General features: G+C 48.3%; 1 protein-coding gene and 1 pseudogene across 1 annotated transcript; both read right to left on the bottom strand.

Moving 5' to 3' along the window:
• Nucleotides 1-6,327: 6,327 nt before the first annotated feature.
• LOC149330197 (uncharacterized) lies at nucleotides 6,328-10,980 on the bottom strand (annotated as a pseudogene).
• Nucleotides 10,981-14,501: 3,521 nt separating this feature from the next.
• Nucleotides 14,502-20,059, bottom strand: LOC149330198 (uncharacterized). The gene is made up of 2 exons (XM_089559390.1): nucleotides 18,891-20,059; nucleotides 14,502-15,354 (listed from the first exon to the last, which is right to left on the bottom strand). The coding sequence occupies exons 1-2, from the start codon at nucleotides 20,057-20,059 to the stop codon at nucleotides 14,502-14,504; spliced, it is 2,022 nt and encodes a 673-aa protein (XP_089415516.1).
• Between the last annotated feature and the right edge of the window lie 298 nt (nucleotides 20,060-20,357).

Consider the following 20,357-nt stretch of genomic DNA (forward strand, 5'->3'; position numbering starts at 1 on the left):
AGTAGTTTCCCTGAAGGGCTTTATCTCAGGTAGTTGGAACCAACGGCCTCCAAAATAACCGCGTATCAGAAGTAAAACGCCCACTCGAGACCACAGAAGGGGAGTCAGGCTGGGTTGCACTTGTTGGTATGAACCTTTATTGTACATGTGCTCAACGGTGTAACGTTAATAGAAAAACAATATAAACATCCCCCAGTCTGGCTTCACGCTTGGAAGGACTCCCGGCGTCCGATAAACCCGTTGCCCGACTCCTATATCGTGTCTGCCGCCCACAAAGGCGCACACGGGAACACTTACGCACACTCGACATGAACGTACACACTTGCCCCTCCCTGCTGCAGTAAGGCCGACGTCACTTCGCCGGCAGGAACCACTCGTTCCTCCTGACATTCCTCCTTGCACTGAGGCTAACATCTTCCGCCCTTTCGCTCCTATCTTTCGTACTCCTCTCCATTATTCTTTCTATTTTCTTGTTCTTCATCGTCCTTACATTCTGGTTTTGCAGCGGCTGAAGTTCTTCCTGCAGTGTGGTCTTGGAGCCCGCCACTCCCACACAGGTCCTTATTCCTTCTACCGGCTCTCCGGCGTGGAACAGGTTTATGTACACATGCTGAAAAAAATCCCCTCACCCCTTGACTTTCCAGGCGTGTGCTCCGTCTTTCCCGTTTCTTTCTTTCTTTCTTTCTTTCTTTCTTTCTTTCTTTCTTTCTTTCTTTCTTTCTTTCTTTCTTTCTTTCTTTCTTTCTTTCTTTCTTTCTTTCTTTCTTTCTTTCTTTCTTTCTTCTCTTCTTTCTTTCTCTTCCTTTCTTTCTTTCTTCCTTTCTTTCTTTCCTTCTTTCTTCCTTTCTTTCTTTCCTTCTTCCTTTCCTTCTTTCTTTCTTTCCTTCTTTCATCTTCACACATGCTTGCCCCCCTTCCTGCCCCTTTTCACTTTCAGCTCCTTCCGACCAAACGCCATAAACACGCATACCTCTGTTTAGACTTTCTGTTTGGCTTTGTTCCTTAGTATTTTTTATATTTTCTTTCAAGAGGAGAACGTAATGCAAGTGTAACTTTCCAGTCTCCTTCTTACTCGCACCTTGCCGCCCCTACCTCCTTCCCTGTACCCCCCCCCCCCCCCCCCAGACTACTGCATACCCTGAAGACCCTTGCATTTTTCTGAAAACTTTTTTCCATATCAAAGTTCTCCGCCTTCCACACCACCTCGTCGACGACCGCGTCGGACCAACAGCACTGGAAGCGCCAACCCGAAACCTGCTGAAGTCGTTAAATATTTCTGCGCCGGCGGTACCATAGCTTGGTGGCTTCCGAATGTATTACATAAAACACCGTGTTTGTAGACGGCTCGCAAAGAAAACAAAAAGAAAACCGCCATGGCGGCAGTGAGGGCATGTTCGGGTCTGTGCGTTCGTGACTGTGTGTGTGTTCCCGTGTATATAAATTTGAGCGAGAGTGCGTTTCTCTGACTGTCAGACAGCACAGGCAGGCACGACCTTCTGGGGCGACGTCCAACTTCGCAGAATGTATAAAGCGAAGACGAAACACACTGGACAAGTTAACATCCCCAAAAACAAGGGCAGTGTACGAGACGCTTCACCTCTTTTCTTTTTTAGCTAGTGGGAGGGAGAAAGTGTGAAGAATTCAAGAATGCACGCGAAATCAGCGAGAGTGAAACTGAGAACATAGAGGTGAAGGAAACTGTCAAGCGCCTCCGAAAGGACTTCACTGCGTGGAGCAGCTATGGAGGCTTGATATCGACATCCGGGGCTGACGCTTGCGACGAGGTTATTCGCCGCGGAGGGTTCTAGGATTACCCGAGGCGAGGTCACTATGGCAAGCACGAAGAGTTCACTGTGCCTTTGGAAATGGAGCACCGCTGCTGGTTACTCATGCATACTTACTAACACACATGAGCAAACAAGGGAAGGGGAATGAGGGGCTCGTTATAAATATGAGAGAAGCCAACAGCCACAGAAACCAAGGGGCACAGGGGATTTTTTTTTAAACTTATTTATTTATTTTGGGGTGTTGATCAATTTAGAATATTACTGAATATGTTATCGCTTAATGATAATTGATTAGAAAAGCAGAAGAAAAAACAACCACATGCCGCCGGTGGGATCCGAACCCACGACCTCCGAATTACGCGTCCGGTGCTCTACCTCTGAGCTACGGCGACGGCTGCCAATTCTGCTTTCGGGGGTATTTATGTTTACAAGTAACCTAACCTTGAGAGTGGTACACACGTGGTACACGATGGGTAGATGTGTGTAGGCGTGTGTGCGCGCGTCTGTACGGCTTCGAGTTCATATTAAAAGAGTGCAGGACTGGCGCTGTCCTGTCCACTTCTTCGTTTGTCCTTTTCTTTTCGCGCTGCATTCTTTAACCATGGTCACTGACCAACAAGCCCAAACAGCTACTTTAGCTCTCAGGATGCCGTCTGCCCAATGTGCAATAAAACTCCCATGGATGTCCTGTGGACGTTTTCGATGTCCATGGGACGTCTGAAGGAGTTTTGATGACCATTGAGTAGTGCCAATGGCTGCACCACTTTTCGAGGCCGGGCCGGCCCATGAGCGCTAAAGAGCCTTCGAAGCGGTTGTCTAAATGTCTAAATGTTGGTCCTACTCCGGCAGATGTGTATTCATATTGCGAATGCAAAGTAGGGACCGAGAGCGCAAAGTGTATGTCTTGTAAATAGCTACAGATTTAGTTCTCGGTAACTTGACTTCTAATTAAGTAGCCTACTTGGGGTACATAGGAAACTCTGTTAAGAAGAAATAAAAAAAAATGCATGGAGAAAAGTTGGCAGCTGTGTGATGGGGTGTGGGGCTTACTAACTCTATTGTCAGTAACGATTTTTTTTCTCTCAGGACGTTCGCAGTCTAGCTTTTTTTTTTGTTGTTCTTCAGGTAATAGGGAGAGGTGTTAACAGACTAGCTACACATTAACCGAAAAAAGACATCGGAAATGCGCTTATTGCACTTCACTGGCAACGCTTTTCCGTTTTGGCTGCAAAAAAAAGATGTAGATAAATAAATAAGGTGTGCAGCTTTTAGAAGTTGTTATAGGACTTATCAGAACTGCGTAGATTTCGCGGAAATCAATAGCCGGATACAAATCATCGTCATGTATTAATGCGAAAGTCCCGCTAAAGAGGAAAGCCGGCGGCGTGTATTAGCGTCTGTACTCGCAGATGGTACAGGGAACCCCAGCGATGGTAAGAAAAATAGGGTGACGTCATCAAGCAGCCGGAAGTACGCACACAGCAAGCCGATCGGCGCTATTTCAGACATTCATATACATGTCGTTCGTCTATATATACCACCCTGACCGACCTCAATGTGCCGCCATTTTTCTCGACAACATTCGTACAAAAATTGTGACGCAACCGTTTGTCGCACATAAAAAACAAACCCTTCCCATGTTGTCCGAAACCGATAAAATACGGTTCACTCAATTTGAGCAGATGATTGAGTAATGGTGGAGGTAGAACAGCTGAAAAAATTGCTCACGTATCGTAAAACATTCAGTACCCTTTGGGCTGTAAATTTGTGGTGCAGGATGCAGTTATTACCTGCCGGCAAACTTCGGGCAAAGCAGGGGCCAGTGCACATTCCTTGACGTTGCATGTAAAGCAAAAAGACTGTTTATTTATTATTTGTTCAACGATTACTGCAGCGCCCGAGGGCATTATTGTCGGGGGGACGTACAACAAAATCAAGCATTAGATTCATAGTTGGAACCGCCATCATGTCGACGCCATTTCGCTCGTCTAACCCTACATCATAAATTGTATCACCATCCCACCCTCTACGATAATGTCTTTTTGCCACAGCCTGCAGTCTTTAGTCGCCGTGGCCACGATAACAAAATAAAGCGCATAACGTGATGTTTATCGCTTTACGCGAAATCATCAACCTGCCATCACACACAGCTACTCAGGTTAACTTACAATCATTTCAGCATTCGTTAAAGCAAACAATGGACTAACAGATTTCGTATTTTTGTTTTATTAAGTGCATTATATCTTTACTGAATTTTCCTTTCTGCGTTGTTTGTTGTTTTATTTCTGTACTTCACTAGCTTTATTCCACACTTCGTTATTACATGTATTATGCATTATACTTTTACTGAGTTTTTCATTCTGCGTTGTTTGTTGTTTTATTTCTGTACTTTACTAGCTTTATTCCATAATTGTTATTAAATGTATTATTTGTTTTATTTCAAGTGCCTGTGCGGTATTTTTATGCTTGTATCGCCCCCCTCCCTTGTAATACCCTCGCACGAGGGCCATCATGAATATTGTAAATAAATTAATAAATTTCAAGTGCCATAGCCAGATGATGGGACTCTTCGAAAGCCGCATGGAAAAGCCATACACACAACACAAACATTCGCATACTTTGCGTGCATTGAATTTCAGGCAGTCTTAGGATAAAATCAACTTATGAATAAATACATGAAACGCTTCCACAGATGTACAGTCGACCAAGTTTTTAGGCAGTTTATTCGACTTAGACATGACGTGTGGAAAGAAGCAATTCAGATACGCTTTAAAAGTTCACATCTAATTTGTAGTACCTTAAAAGCATGATCACAACGTGTGGATACAAAATGTGGCAGAATATACAGATCTTTATCAATCCCGGTTGTGTCGAAACAGATTCGGTGTAACATTTCCAATTTATTGCGCAGGCACCTAATAATAAAAAGTTACCGATCAAAAGATTCCTCTATCGCTTAAACAGTGTGCTGAAAACGAGAGTCATTAGCGACAAACCAGACTGCACTGTTCTGTATACACGTTCTAAAAGATCTGATAATGTAGCTCCACTTGGCGGGGCGGGGATCCGCGTACGTGTGGCTACATTATCAGATCTTTTAGAACATGTATACAGAACAGTGCAGTCTGGTTTGTCGCTAATGACTCTCGCACTCCGGGAATCCCGGAAACGAGGCCGCCAACCTTTTAGCCCGAGGTTCTTTAAACCGGGCTCAGGTGGCCTCGGATCGGGGATTCACGAAGGATCGCATGCACTCATTCAGTGAGCTGACCCAGGCATACAGAGCCTCTCGCCAGCTCTACCCCCCGCCCCACCCCTCCCTAGATAACAGACACGCAACACTCTGGCGCAGATTACAAACACATACTCTCCCCTCGCCCCTTACCCTAACCCACTATCATCCCTCCTTCCCCACTCCTGCTTGCGCCCTATGCCCAGAACCCTTCGCTTCTTCCCTCCACATCCTTTCCCTCTGCCCGGCGGACCCTCCCCCGCGGGACCTAGAGAACCTCAAGACCTGGGAGGACTGGGAGACCCTGCTGCATTCGGAGGACCCGGCCGTGCAGACCATCGCCACCGGCCGTGCTGCCAGTGTTATGGACCTCAGGAACATAAACACTTGAGTGCAGTGGGGTCGTGAGGGGACCCTGGGGCGTGCCCCGAATTCCTTTGTAAATAAAGTTTTCTCTCTCTCTCTACGCGGATCCCACACTGCGCTGACATATTCAAGAATGGGTCTGATGTGTATGAGTTACAGCCGTTCTTTTACATTTACTAAATTAGTTTTTGAGGAAAGGAAATGGGGCAGTATCTGTCACATATCTCGGCGGACACCTGAACCGCACCGTAAGGGAAGGGAGGAAGGTGGGAGTGAAAGAAGAAAGAGAGAAAGAGGTGCCGTAGTAGAGGTCTCCGGAATAATTTCGACCACCTGGGGATCTTTAACGTGCACTGACATCGCGCAGCACACGGGCGCCTCTTGCGTTTCGCCTCCATCGAAACGAGGCAGCCGCGGTCGGGTTCGAACACGGGTACTCCGTACCAACTCTTTCTCTCTTTCTTCTTTCACTCCTACCTCCCTCCCTTCCCTTACGGCGCGATTCAGGTGTCCGCAGAGATATGTGAGACAGATACTGCACAGTTTCCTTTCCTCAAAAACCAATTTACCAATTTATCCCAGCAAATGTAAAAGTGCTGTACCTCATACACATTAGACCCATCCTTGAATATGTCAGCGCGGTGTGAGATCCTCGTACGTATGGCTCTGTGGAAATTTCGCAAGAAATTCAAGATCCTGGTTTTGACAGCTACATATTCAACATGAGTTTTCCATGAAAGGTCCTGTCCTAAATACACACATAGATTCTTGAATTCGGAAATTTTTTTCCAAAGGAGTAGAATTTAAACAGTACTCCGAGTTTATTGGATTACGTTTAGGAGTGAAAGAAACATGTTTGCCTATATTTAAATTCAGCATCATTCTCCACATGATGCACCATTGGTGTATGTTGTCTAGATTGTTATTCAAAGCGCGAGCATCTTATTCGCTGACTGAGGGGCTCCACACAACGCAGTCATCTGCGTGCAAGCTACTGATGGACCGGTTGGCCATGAGCATTTCGCAAAGGGGTGCCACATTCACCAGTGGATTCTTGTCGATGGTAACGGTGAATGCCTGCACACAGCTGCTTGAGGCTAGGGCATCGAAGAAAAGCTTCATGGTGGCGTCAGAGAGGCTGCAAAAGTCAATGCCATTTATCTCCTCGGGGCACGTCGTCGGGCTGTCGCGTAAAACAGCGCGTTTAACCGCAAAATAACACAACTGACAAGCTGACGTTCATGCCTACACTTTGTCGTTAAACGCTACCGTTCCTCGCTGCGGGCCTTTCCTACTTGGTCGGCATTGCTTGCGCAGTGGAAAAAAACTGGGTGGTCAAGGGAATGCTTAGAAGTTGAAATATACTTACATTTAAGCTATGATACGTTTAAGCTACGCTGCGTACAACGCGAACCTTGTAGTAACGAAGTGATCAGATCGGCGTTACTAATCACTCGCCATCACACACATTCTTTTTCTGCAGCACAACAACCATCATTTATTCCATGGACGGCAAGTCAACAACACAACACTAACTGGCAACCCTGTTCCCACCACGACCGTCCCGACCCTTTCCCAGAAAGGGCATGCAATCCCCTCCGAGGTCGCCGTGCCGGGAGGTTCAGCACGTCCGGCGCCCACTGGTCCCAAGGTAAAGGGGTAATGCCAACACCCTCTAGAGAACTTGTAATGCCTTGTGCGGCTACCACAGCCCGTTTCAACAAGCCCCAGCGGAATTTTCCTGTTCCTGATGTTTTCGCCTGGGCCGCTCTCGTTGCAGTGAAGCGCGCCGCGCACACACACTACAGCGTGAAATGAAACTCCAATACGCAAACTTGCATGCCAAAACAAGTCTACCTATAAGAATAGCTGCTGGAAGGGAAATGCTTGCGGGCCCTATGAACACTTATGCGAATCATTCGTTTAAATATGGAAGGGAAGATCAATTGCCTGATTCCATGTCTCCATGAACTAAGATCTCGTTCTGCTATTCTTGTTTCAATCGCAATATATACGGCCTTCATGCGACCCTGAAAGTAATATCGCGATGAAAAGAAACGCGAAAAGCATGGCCTTCCGCACAATCACCGAAGCATAGCGCCGGCCAGATGGTACGAGGATCCGTGTCCAACTACGATATGCCTTGGCTGTCGCTAGGCAGATCGGCGCTTTCAGTTGGCGCTGCTGTAGCGCTAGAATCTTGTTCCAACCGGCGCTATCGCACCGCATGTGTGTTCAGAGTGCCAGGCGAGACTGGCGGATGATAAGCTTTCCTGGTCGTTATGCCCAGCCAGTGAAACACGGCACGCTTTCATGCTGTCACGATGACTGCGTGCAGCAGAGAACTGAAGCGTTAAGTTCGAACCTGATCGTCACTTTTTTCTAGGTCTGCATCGAAAAAAATAAAAGCTTCAAGAAATAAAAGCGACGATTGGAAGGGATGCTGCACATCCGCGAGCTATTCTCTAAAGGCCGATTCACACGACGGTCCGTTCGCCCGCGGCCAGCGCACTCCACCACCTATCCAGCGCGCCTCTCAATGTGCTGACGCATGAACACGTAGTGCGCGGGCCGCGGGCGAACGGACCGTCGTGTGAACGGCGCAGAAGCTGAGCTACCGGCTTGAAGTCTTCTCAGCTTGAATAGTAACCATGCCGCGAGCGTTGGACACGGACAGGACCGGAGTGATCGCTTTGTACCCCCAAGAAATTCCTCGGAGAAGAATTGTGGAGGATACCCCGAGAGCTATTGCGACAATGAACAGCTTTGTAAGACTACAAAACTGAAGGTAAACTCGCGCACCATGGTTCGCGGCCAAACTCCGCGATCGCGGAAGAAGACCTGTTGATTATTGAAGCCGCCTTAGACAACCCTTTTTTAACAGCCGAGCGGATCAAAAACTAGCTCGGGCTAAACGCTGATGCTGAAGTGGTTCGACAGCACCTCCACTAAGCGGGCCTTCGAAGGACAGCCCAAAGGAAGCCTTTGCTTTCGGATCAACACAAAGCCACCCGTTTACATTTCGGACAATCGCATAAGGGTTGCATAAGGGGTCAGGTGATGTGCACAGATGAGAGCACCAAGAAGGGTCACGATAGACAAAGTGTGACGTCAAGACAATCAGTGGTAAGTCTTTGCGCCACAGTGTTCTGGAATTTTCGATGCTCTTTATAAAGATGTGGTATTGAATTCATTTAATTTGTGCTACTGTGATAAGAGTGGCATCAAAATTTAACGAGTATAACCCGACGACGAATGTTACATGAGGGTGCGACCTCCGAGCTTTTAAAGGACATAATATATCAAATCAGCGTTTGAAATCAGTGTTCTCGGCTAGCTTGGCTTCTCTTTGGCTGCTGCATGGTATGAATTAACGGCTCGAGGTGCATTCTAAGCGAACGAACAAAAAAAAAAAAGCCTAGCGACAGCCAAGGCTTATCGCAGTTGTGCGGAAGGCCATGCTTCCGCTGTTCGTGTTTCATTTCATCGCGATAGTACAGCGTCTCGGAGTGACACTGACGAAGGGTTCTCGGGTGGACGTCAATGAGTAATTACTACCTTCGTATTTCTGTTTATCGCGACAACATTTCGGGCGTATACACGCCCCTAGCGACAGCCAAGGCATATCATATAGTTGTACACGCATCCTCGTACAAGCGGGCCAGCGCTAGACTGCGCTGATTGTGCGGAAGGCCAAGCTTTCCGCTGTTCGTGTTTCATTTCATCGCGATAGTACAGCGTCACAAGGCGCCCAAGCACTTCGTTCTTCGCATTTCTTTTTATGGCGACAACACTTCGGAGGTATACACGATACGGTGGCTGAGTGGTTTTGGGCATTCGGCTACTGATTCCAAAGCAGTAGCAGCAAGGCCGTGGCGGATGCGTTTCGATGGAGGCGAAAAGCAAAATGTGCCCGTGTGCTTGTACGATCTCTGCAAACGTTGAATAAGCCCAGCTGGCCTAAATTAATCCGAAGCCCTTAAGTACTGATTCCTTCACAGCACATGTTTCACTGGGAGACGCTGTGGGGTTTAAAATGGGGGAGATAAATCCGTTCTCCCCGTTTAACCGCGGCTGACATAGTTCAAAACCGCGCGGACCCCACCCCGTGGTCGCGAGCGCTACCGAGCGCACGCCGACCACGGCGGGCCGTGCTCTACGGGAACAAAGGAACGACACACTGGCTGACACAAACAAGGCATTTATTGCTATAACAACAATAACGCCAGCTAGCAACAAAATACACTGAGGAATCGAGGATGTCCGACTCTCCAGCACGGTTACGAGCGAACGTTCGCCCACGCTAGGGCAAAGGGAAGCTCCGAGACCGGACGGGACGAGCTGAGGGGAACAGCCTTCCCCCGCGCGCGAGCGGCAAAACACGCCATCCGTGCCGCTGCTGTCGCTGCGACGCGAGCGCCCTCCCCTGTTAGTTAAAAGTAACCCCACTAAAGGGAGTGCGTTGCGGGGAAGCTAACCACAGGGAACTAGTGAGTTGAGGGAAAGCGAACGCAGGGGACGAAGGCGTCCCCACAACGCTAAGCCCAGCAATTTACAATTTTGCAAATCACCTTCCGTGCGCTACCCCCTCAATCACAGAACTGTCAGCAGCATATGCTAACATGCACTCATTTCCGCAAAGAGAATAAAACGACGTATACCAAACCTGGCGTAGTACCTCGCCACCTCGGGAACCGGAAATTAAGGAAGCACTAACTCCTTCAGTGTCTTGTTGGTGTGAAGTACGTGGCAAAGCGCCAAGACTCCGCTCACACCAAATTCAGCTTTACCGACATCCAAGTTTTCCAGCGTGGTGTTTTGGGACAGGGCATCAGCCATGAGGATCAAGCAGTAATCGTCCACATGACGCGCATGCAGGCACAGGTCGACGAGGCAAGTATTCCTGCAGAGAGCCGATGCCAAGGATTCTCCGCAGCTTTCATCAATAACACAAATTTAACTCTCAACGTTCTCACGCTATTGTTCACCTCAAGGGCAACGAACAATTCACTTATAGAGCTAGCTTTAACTTACAGAATCAGCAGTAAGGACGAAAGCAGCCAGGGTCACATTGCCCTTCAGGGCGACCGAAGTAGCAGAGAAATTCCACTCTTCATCGTGGTCGCCATGCTCCGCAGCATTGCAGTCAGCGTATTAGATTCCAAGCTGTCGTCGTCACTTGTGCAGGGAAGCACCGTCATCGACTCGCACTTTTCCAGGCCCTGCAGGGCGTCCTGCACGCCCCGAGACAGATTCGAGTAGGACAGCTTGACGAATCTCAGAATGTTTGAATTATTTCGCAGAAAAGTGACTACTCTGGACTCGACCGTAGCAATACCGTCTCTTATGTGAAGTTGTTCGATGCCTCGAAGAGCAACCACGGCTTCCTCCACCAAGTAGCAGCTGGGACTGGAGTACGTGGACAAAGTGATGTCGAGGCATCGGATGCCAGCTCGTCGATGCAGCTGTGGTGTTCGACAAGCGACGAGATCAGGAAGATTGCCTTTGAGTGCCTTTGAGTGAAAACGTGCATGTCGTCTCAAAGTTTAACTGGCCCATCCAGTTTTCGGTTGTAATGGAGACATTGTTATCCATGGTGCAGCAGGAATCAAAAGCCCTGCGCCACGTAGAAGAACGTCTCGGGAAAACCTGTTCGAGCTCGCGCCTCGCGTTTCGATGGCGCTGCACACGATTTAATCGTATTTTTCGGCGCTGAAAACAACGACGAAATTTATTCGTCCACTAGTTTCGATGGCGCAATTTGTGAAAAGCGTAGCGCTTGAAACCCTGAAAGCTAATGGAAAGATGCACATGTTATGCACAGATGCAATTGAAGCTATATGCGTAAAATTATACCTTATCCAAGTCTGATCAGAGGAGTACTTATGGCATAAAGAACGTGGCAGCGGACAAAGAAACACAAGCAACACAGCATCGCTACGCTAGCCACAGCCTATGGTGGAACGAGGCTGATGACTTGTGACGTCAGTTTGCGCTCTCGGCTGCTATGCATGAATGAATTTAACGTCTGCATTTTCAGTCCTTCCAATCCGCGAATTTCTGTCTGTTCGTGCACACCGCAAGAAAAGTTGAGAAAATATGATGCACGTAGCAAAATATGCAAGATTGGAATTCAAACCCATTCCTTATACATATATGTTCAAATAAGTACTCGGACAACTCGCCTACCACTTTCTTGTGTCGTCAGTATCGTACAATATGTACAAAAGAATAGTCAGCGATACAGGTGCGCTAGTAGCGTATCTAGTTTTTATTTATGTGTGCGTAAGCTATCTGCGGTTCAGCGAGCGTTGTGCTTTTGATTTGAAAGTGTTTCTTGCATTTCGTCCTGGTCTACGCGCCTTCCAATGCATCAACGCGCAATGCGAAAAAGCAGTGCGCAGAATAGAAAGATAGGTACAAGTGAGTCCGCTTGAAGAAAGAAGAGACAAGTGCCGTCAATTGACTAACGCTTGCGCCACGTGCAGACAGAAGGGCGTTGAAAGGATAGGATATTAAAGATGCGCGTCGCTCTGCGGAGGCCCACGAACTTCGCGCAGTGCCTGTGGTAAGTATGACGGCTGTTCCGACGGTGAAATGAGAGCGACGGCGTCATGAGCTCCAGGACCGCACAGCGACGGGCTCACGGGAGAAAAGCGGCGCTCGGATACGAGGAACGTAGTCACGACAAACGCACCGAAGAGGCGACAGGATCACGAGAAGATGCGACGACCACCAATTTCAGTGGCGTCTCCAGCACGCAGTTGGCACTGATCACTTGGTCGCCGTCCTGAGCGAAGGAACGGAACGCACACAATAAAACGAATGCATAAAAGTTCGTTTACTTACAGCATTCAGCGTTTATGCATGCAAACAAAAGACAGAGCAACCTGCATGCATTTATGAAGTGGACTAGTCCAGCCGTAGCAATGACGAGATCGCAATTTTTGTGTTTTTGTTAGGGGTGTGCGAATATCAAATTTTTCAAATACGAATCGAATACGAATAATTGGTTCTGAATATCGAATCGAATATCGAATAATCAAGGACAGACGCATTTAACCACTACAAAACATTATTTGAGCACCCAAGAACATCACAGTTCAACTATGAGTGATTAAATGAACCCAAAAGATATGTGTGGCTGCACAAAAAGCATCAAAGTGTCGAACATTATTCTTAGAGGAGTGGAAATATCAGAGAAGATGGCTAGTACTCAGAATTGGTTAAGGCTAGCTTGCCATAAGCAAAAAAGCGCGTTGCTGGGATGAACATAAAAGGTTGTCGTGAAGGAAAACCGGCTGCTCCACATGGTCAGGCAGAAGTAGTTAGTTCCCTTCTAGCTGAAGCGACTTCTACAGCCACAAAAATGCCCTCTCAATTGGCTCTGGGCGCCGCCTTATTGTTATGTCTCTGTCGATAGGACTTGCGGACCGAAATGAACGCCGGTGCTCGCAATAGAATATTCGGCTGGGTACGAATATTCGCGTTGGGTCGAATATTCGAAACAACACGAATACTTGGATTTAGAATCGAATACGAATAGTAAAATTATAATAATCGATTTGTATTAGAAAATTTCGAATATTCGCACACCCCTAGTTTTTGTTTATTTCTTGGCGGGATATTGCAGTCCTGCCAGCCCGCCCGCACTGTCGTTCCCTGTTGCTCCGAGGACATCGCGGAAGTTGTAAAACACCGGCTGTTTCAACATAAAAGTCGTCAGTTCGTTCCGCTGAAATTTCGCTGCAGTTATCAGCCTACAATTTGCAGGGCCTAGCCTAACTACAAGTGACCCTGCAAAGCGCAGGCGGCCGCGCATTTTTTCTTGCAAGATTTTGTTATTCCCCTTGGTATGAAAGTTTTAAGCCACAGCTCTGAACACCGGGCAAGAGAAGCCGACGGAACATAGCTGTTGAAGCTGATTGTGAAAGCTAGAACATGGCGATCCGGCTTGGCAAGAACCAGTTTAGGCACAAGGTACCATACAGGTGGTACCTAAATTTAAATGAATATCTGAAAACTGCAACGAACCTCTTGACGGTAGTTAGAGTGCGAAGCCCTAGGGCTTCCGATGTCTTGATAAAATACTGATAAAATACTGTGCGCTACCTGCACAGGTGAAGGTGTTTTCTGTTAAGGCGAGGACTTGGTAAGTGTAAGTGTAAGTAGACGTTTTAGTTCGGGTTAAACAGTTAAATTCCTCTCGTATCCTGAAACATGCAGTACACCTCGAGCTGTAAATTCGTGGTCCAGGATTCAGGTACTACCTGCCGGTAAAATTCGGGCAGCGCGAGCGTGTAGAGATTCCGTAACTTTCATGTAAAGCAAACAGTCTTAAGTCGCAAGATACAGGGAACAGTGGAAGGTGGTCACTCCGCGAACCAATAATCCTACAAAAAAAAAATATCACACACTACCGACACTTTTTCAACACTTTTCAAAAATCAGATAGTTTTTATACATCGCATGTACGAACATTACGTGAACTTTTTATCACTGTCTTCAATAATTTAAAAGCATTTGCATTTTTTGTCTATCTTTGTTCATATTTCATCAGAAGTGAATTGCTATGTATATCTATTTCCAGCTCAATCGTTGCTTGCCTTGCAACTGAGGCTGCGGGCTCTAGTCAAGTCGCTTGCCTATGAAGCGACGTTAATCCGCAATCACCTCCATCACTGATGGAAATAAAGAGATTATTATTGTTGTTGAAAGGGATGCAAGTAGCATTCAAGTTCGAGTAAAGCAGATTGATTAAGCCTTCTGCTGGTGCACCCACTGAACATAGATAATTGCGCAATGCCGTATAATAAATTCCCTTCCGGCAAAGAACAGTCCTGCGTGGGGCACTGAAAGAATCAAATCTCCCATATCTAGAGGGAAGGCTTACCTTATAGTAGCAGCGCTATTCAAGAAACATACATCACCCAACTTTATCGTAGATGAAAGATGTTCAGACAACAGTGCACTCAGATCTGGCTTCAAATACTCGTTTAATATTAGAAACTATTAATTGAAGCTCTGGCCGAGATATCACAGAAACTGAAACTAGCTGTGGCCGTTGGAGATCTTGAGACGAACGATTCCACCGCGGCACTGGGCAGTGAAATAATTTAGCTGCGTTCTTCTAAAGACAGGGCTGCACACCGCAGAATGGCCGAGTCGAGATAATTGTCACGCAAGAACTTCTCTGCCGAGGCTATTGCCTCCAAGGCCTGCCGTTCGTTTTGTCCAGAAGTTTCCATGACGAGAGTGACGAGGCGAGGTGTCCGGGAGAAAAGTTCGAAGGCTTTCGCCCACCGCCTCTCTCGGCTCCCCAGAACGAAGTCCGCAGCACGATTCAAGGTAACCCGGTTCCTCTGCATCGCTTCGAAAACTAGGTAGCTCATGCCGTCCCAGGTTGCCCCTCCATGTTCCACAATGGTCGTGTTGATCGCCATCCCGCGGGAGAGTTCTTCAACCAGTTCGTCCCGGCTCAGTCCTCCCATCCAGAGCGTGAGAGTTGTGACTGTTCTGTTACGGCCGATGAACTCCGAGACTGCCGAGGCAGCGCCCATTTCGGCGGCACAGATGGAAATCCTTAGCTTGCTTATTTTTTCGTTAGCTTGGATTGCGTTTAGGAGTGGCTGGATGATCGACCCGTTGTCCTTCATGATGGCGATGTTGAGGTTGTTGATGGACCGGTTGGACATCAGCATGTCGCAGAGGAGGGCTACTTTGTCCTGAGGATCCTGCTCGATGGAAACGGTAAGTGCCTCCACGTAGTTGCTTGAGGCTAGGGCATCGAACAAAAGCTTCAAGGTGTCATGGGACAGGCCGCAAAAGTCAATGTCGGCGATCTCCGCGGGACACGTCGTAGGACATTCCAGGCGAGTTGACAGTGCCAGCATGTCGCACTCTTCCAGAAAAGGCAGCACCACGCGCTTGTAGCCGTCACCATGTGCCAACTTCTCCGCCAGTGTTTTCCTGTAAGGAAAACGGGACACAGTATGGGACAGAGAAGGAAAAGAAGTAGGGCGGAGCGTGGGACAGAGGACAGTGGACCAATCTCCCGCCGTGGGTATGCGCCATTGAGCCTGAGGACATCATCATCATCATCAGGACAGTGGGACAGAGGACAAAAAACAAGCTTCTCCGCCTGAACATAAGCTTTGCAGATAATTTAAGCGGGAGGATGGCGTAAGTTCGACAAAAAGATACCGGAGTAACCAAAGCTTCATGAAGGAAGTTTAGGAAAGAAATCCTCGTAAATGTGAAAAAAGAACACTCAGTGAAACAAGGAGCACAATTTCTTCAAGACTGAAGATGCAATAACTATCCCGCTAAGAGCTTTTCAAGCATGGTCTAGGGCAGAACGCTCAATCACCAGAACGCGTAATACAGCTGGACACCAGAAGAGGACAAGTTAGGCACTAATCAGTTAGACTGTCCTAAGTTTTCCGCAGCGCAGCTACCAGCGGAGAGATAATGAGACAAGGCAGAGCAAAAGAAAAAATTGCCGAAAAAGGCGTCAGGTATTACCGCAAAAATAACGCAACTGATAAGCTGACGTCCATGCCTACACTGTGTCGTTAAACGCTATACCGTTCCTTGCTGCGGGCCTTTTCGACCTTATCGGAATTTCTTGCACACTGGAAAAAAAAAACTGGGCGTTCAAGGGAATGCACAGAAGTTCAGATGTTTACGCTAAGCTGCGTACTATTGCGATGAAAAGAAACGCGAACAGCGGGAAGCATGGCCTTCCGCACAATAAGCGCAGCCTAGCGCTGGCCAGCTAGTGCGAGGATCCGTGTCCAACTGCGATATGCCTTGGCTGTCGCTAGGCGAATCTGTGCTTTCAGTCGGCGCGGCCGTAGCGCTAGCTTTCCTTGTCATTATGCCAAGCAAGTAAAATACGGCACGCTTTCATGCTGCCACGATGAATGCGTGCAGAAGAGAACTGAAACGTGAATGTCATCGAGACCGTATCAAATTTGTTAGCCTAACATATGAGGAACAATTCAAACGAAAGCGCAAGCTGGCACAAAATTTGAACTCATCGGAAAGCAGGATTGCTCGGGCCAACCATACTTTGCATTAATAATATTCGCTAAAGTCGCCTTCGGAAAGAATCCGCCTTGACGCGGAGGCGAACAGTTCGGTGGCTATAGCTCAGTGCCGCGAAGTCTGTCCCTCAAGGCGTGAACAACAGCCCAAGGGAGTCCTTGTTCATTTTATGGAGCTGCAGTCGTGACAAGCGCCATTTAATAAATCCCCATACATTTTCAGTCGGATTTATGTCTGCTCCTTTTGCTAACCACGAAGGATTACGTAGATAGCAAGGTTCTCCAGCAAGGATTCCACGGAACGTGTTGCACGAATTGGAGAAAGGTCATGCTGATAATAAGACAGCCCATTCTGGAATGGTCCATCCAAAACATGAGGCGGGACAACGTGCTCAATTACATTAGAGTATTCAGCTGCAGTGAACCGTTCATATAGTCGTATAAGGAGACCCAAATCATCGGCTTTAATGGTCTGTGAACAACATCTTGCCCCCACCCCTGTGCGACTGTAGACGGGCGGCTTTGTGGTGATCTAAAAGCAAAGGCTCTTTGAGCTGTCCTGCTTCGAAGGCCCGTTTCGTGGAGGCGCTGTGGAACCACTTGAACATCAACGTTTAGCTCGAGCTAGTTTTAGATCCGCTCGGCTGTTAAAAAAGGGTTGTCTACGGCGGCTGCAATAATCAACAGGTTTTCTTCCGCGGTCGCGGAGCTTGGCCGCGAACCATGAGGAAGGTCCGAGAGTCTATTTCAGTTTTGTAGGCTTTCAAAACTCTGTTCAGTGTCGAAAGAGCTCTGCGGTATTCTCCAAAATTCTTCTCTGGAGAATTTCTTGGCGGCAGAAAACGATCACTTCGATCCTGTCCGTGTCCGACGCTCGTGTCATGATTTTGGGGGTTGGGTTGGGTTATGGGGTTTAACGTCCCAAAGCGACTAAGGCTATGAGAGACGCCGTAGTGGAGGGCTGCGGAAATTTCGACCACCTGGGGTTCTTTAACGTGCACTGACATCGCACAGTACACGGGCCTCGAATTTCTCCTCCAAAGAAATTCAGCCGCCGCGACCGGGATCGAACCCGCGTCTTTCGGGCCAGCAGCCGAGCACCATAGCCACTGAGCCACCGCGGCGGCTTTTTGCATGATTTTCTATTCAAGCTGAAAAGACTCAAGCCGGTAGCTTAACTGCCACGCCATAGAATAGCACGCGCGTGTGTAGCACCACTTCCAATCGTCATTTCTATTTCTTCAAGCTTTTTTTTTTCCGATGCAGACCAAGGAAGTAGCGATGATCAGGCTCGCACTTAACGCTTCAATTCTCGGCTGCACGCAGTCATCGTGACACCATGAAAGCGTGCTGTGTATTTCACTTGCTTGGCATAATGACAATGAAAGCTTATCCGCCAGTCACGCCTTGCACTCGGAACAAACACGGGGTGCGTGTAGAGCCGGTAGGAACAGGATTCTACCGCCACGGCGGCGCCGACTGAAAGCGCCGATTTGCCTAGCTACAGCCAAGGCATATCGTAGTGGGACACGGATCCGCGTACTAGCGGGCCGGCGCTATGCTTCGGTGATTGTGCGGAAGGCCACGCTTTTCGGTTGCGTTTCTTTTCGTCGAGATAGTACAACGCGAGCCTCAACAGAAGCCTTGAGTAGCAGCAGCAGCATCCTGTTGGGAACACTTTCGCCAGGACCGTTCTAATTGCAGTGACGCGCGCCGCGCACATACTGCAGCGTGAAATGAAATCCGAATTCACTGACATGCATGGTAAATCAAGTCTACTGAAGAGAATAGCTGCTGAAAAGTAAAGGAGCATTTATGCTGATTTATAAGCATTTATACGGAGCATTCTTTAAAATATAGAAGGGAAGATCAGATGCTATAATTGCCTGGCTCCATGACCTTTTTTCCATGACGCCTTGCATGTAACGCTGAAAAAGCGCCCAAGCGCTTCGCCGTTCGCATTTTTTTTTTTATCGCCGCAATATATCGGGGTCTACTCGCCGCGGTGGCTCAGTGGTTTTTGGCATTCAGCTACTGATCCCAAAGCCATACCCTTCCAGCCAGGCCGTGGCGGCTGCGTTTCGATGAAGGCGAAAAGCAAAAAGTGCCCGTGTGTTGTGCGGTCTCTGGAAACAGATATACCCCAGCTGGTATAAAATAATGCTAAGCCCTCAACTACTGCGTCCCTCACAGTACATATGCGCCACTTTGAGACGCTAAACCCCACAATGTTTGCATAAAAACAGCGCAGTAGACGAGACCAAGAAGAGAGAACACACAAGCGCTGTTTTTATGCAAATAATGTACCAAATACGCCGGCTTATTTCCCACAATGTTGCAAATCAGCTGCCGTGCGCTATACGATGTCAAAATATTGGCAAAAGTGCTTGCCGCATGTGAAAATTTACGCTCTTTTCTGCGCAAATAATAAGGTGGTGTATACTGAACTTGGCTTACCTTTCCACATCGGAAGCCGCGAATCCAGGAAGCACCAACTTCTTCAGGGTCTTGTTGGTGGAAAGCGCGTCGCAAATCGCTAAGGCTCCATTCACTTCCAATTCAGATTTACTGACATCCAAGTTTTCCAGCGTGGTGTTCTGGGACAGGGCGTTGGCCAATTGCGTCAAGCAATTATCGACCACGTAACCAGCCAAGTGCAGGTCGACGAGGCAAGTGTTTCGGCACAGAGCCGACGCCAAGGCTTTCCCGCAGTCCGCATCAAAAGTGTCAACTTCGACTCGCAGTGTTTTCACGCTGGTGTTCTCTTCAATGCCAGCAAACAATGCTCTCGGGGAGCTGTTTTCACCTACAGCATCTGCAGCGAGGTCGAGCTTCGTCAGGGTACCACAGGTCTTCAGGGCATTCGAAATGGCGGTGAAATTCCACTCTTCATCGCGGTCGCCGGCAAATGTGAGCGTCTTCAAAGTGGTCAAGCTGCGTAGAATTGTGCAGAGCGTGTTCCATTCTGAGAAGGTGTCTTCGTTGCCCGTGCAGTAAAGCGCCGTCACTGACTCGCACTTTTCTAGCCGCTGCAGAGCGTCCAGCATGTCCCGAGATATAGTGGTGTAGGACAGCTCGACGGTTCTGAGAGAGCTCGAGTTATTTCGCAGAAGACTGACTGCGTTGGACAGGACCGAAGCATCGCAGTCATTGAAGTGAAGTCGTTCGATGCCGCGAAGTGCCGCCACGTCTTCGTCCACCATGTAGAAGCTGGGACCGTCGGCAGTGCACAAACTGAGCTCGAGGGATCGGATGCCCTTTCCTGGCGGACGCCGCAGGCGAAGAGGGACAGGGGGCTCTTTAGGAGACAAGGTGGTCATGATACCCAACTCATCGACGCAGCTGTGGTGTTCGACAAGCCACGAAATCAGGAAGGCCGCCTCCGAGTCCTTTGAGACGGTGGTCATCCGGTCCTTATCAATGGGGTCGTGGGGTACGTACCGCAGGCTCAGCCTTCCAGGACAGGTCTCGGAAAGCTCGTAGTCGAGTCCGTACAGGACGCGGTTCCATGAGGGCAGCTCTGAGATGAGGCCACACCTGTCCAGGGGTCCTGAAGACGTGCATGTCGTCTCAAAGTTTAACTGGCCCTTCCAGTTTTCGGCTGCAATGGAGGCGTTGTTGTTCATGGTTCAGCAGGAATCAAAAGCCCTGCGCCACGTAGAACGTCTTGGGAAAACCTGTTCGAGTTCGCCTCGCTCTTGAACTGCGCTGCAGACTGGAACTGCCGTCTGTTTCTCGGCGCTGAGGTCGACGACGGAAATTACTCGTCCACAGGTTCCGAAGACGGGAGTTCCGAGAGGAGTGGCGCTTGAAACCCTGAAAGCTAATGGAAAGAATACACCTACGTATACGCATATGTCCGTAAAATTATATCTTGTCGCAATCTTATCAGAGAAATACTCTAGACACAGAGAACGTGGTGCG

Source organism: Amblyomma mixtum, chromosome 9 (assembly GCF_055824585.1).
Source record: "Amblyomma mixtum isolate Tamu chromosome 9, ASM5582458v1, whole genome shotgun sequence".
NCBI classification, from domain to species: Eukaryota; Metazoa; Arthropoda; class Arachnida; order Ixodida; family Ixodidae; genus Amblyomma; species Amblyomma mixtum.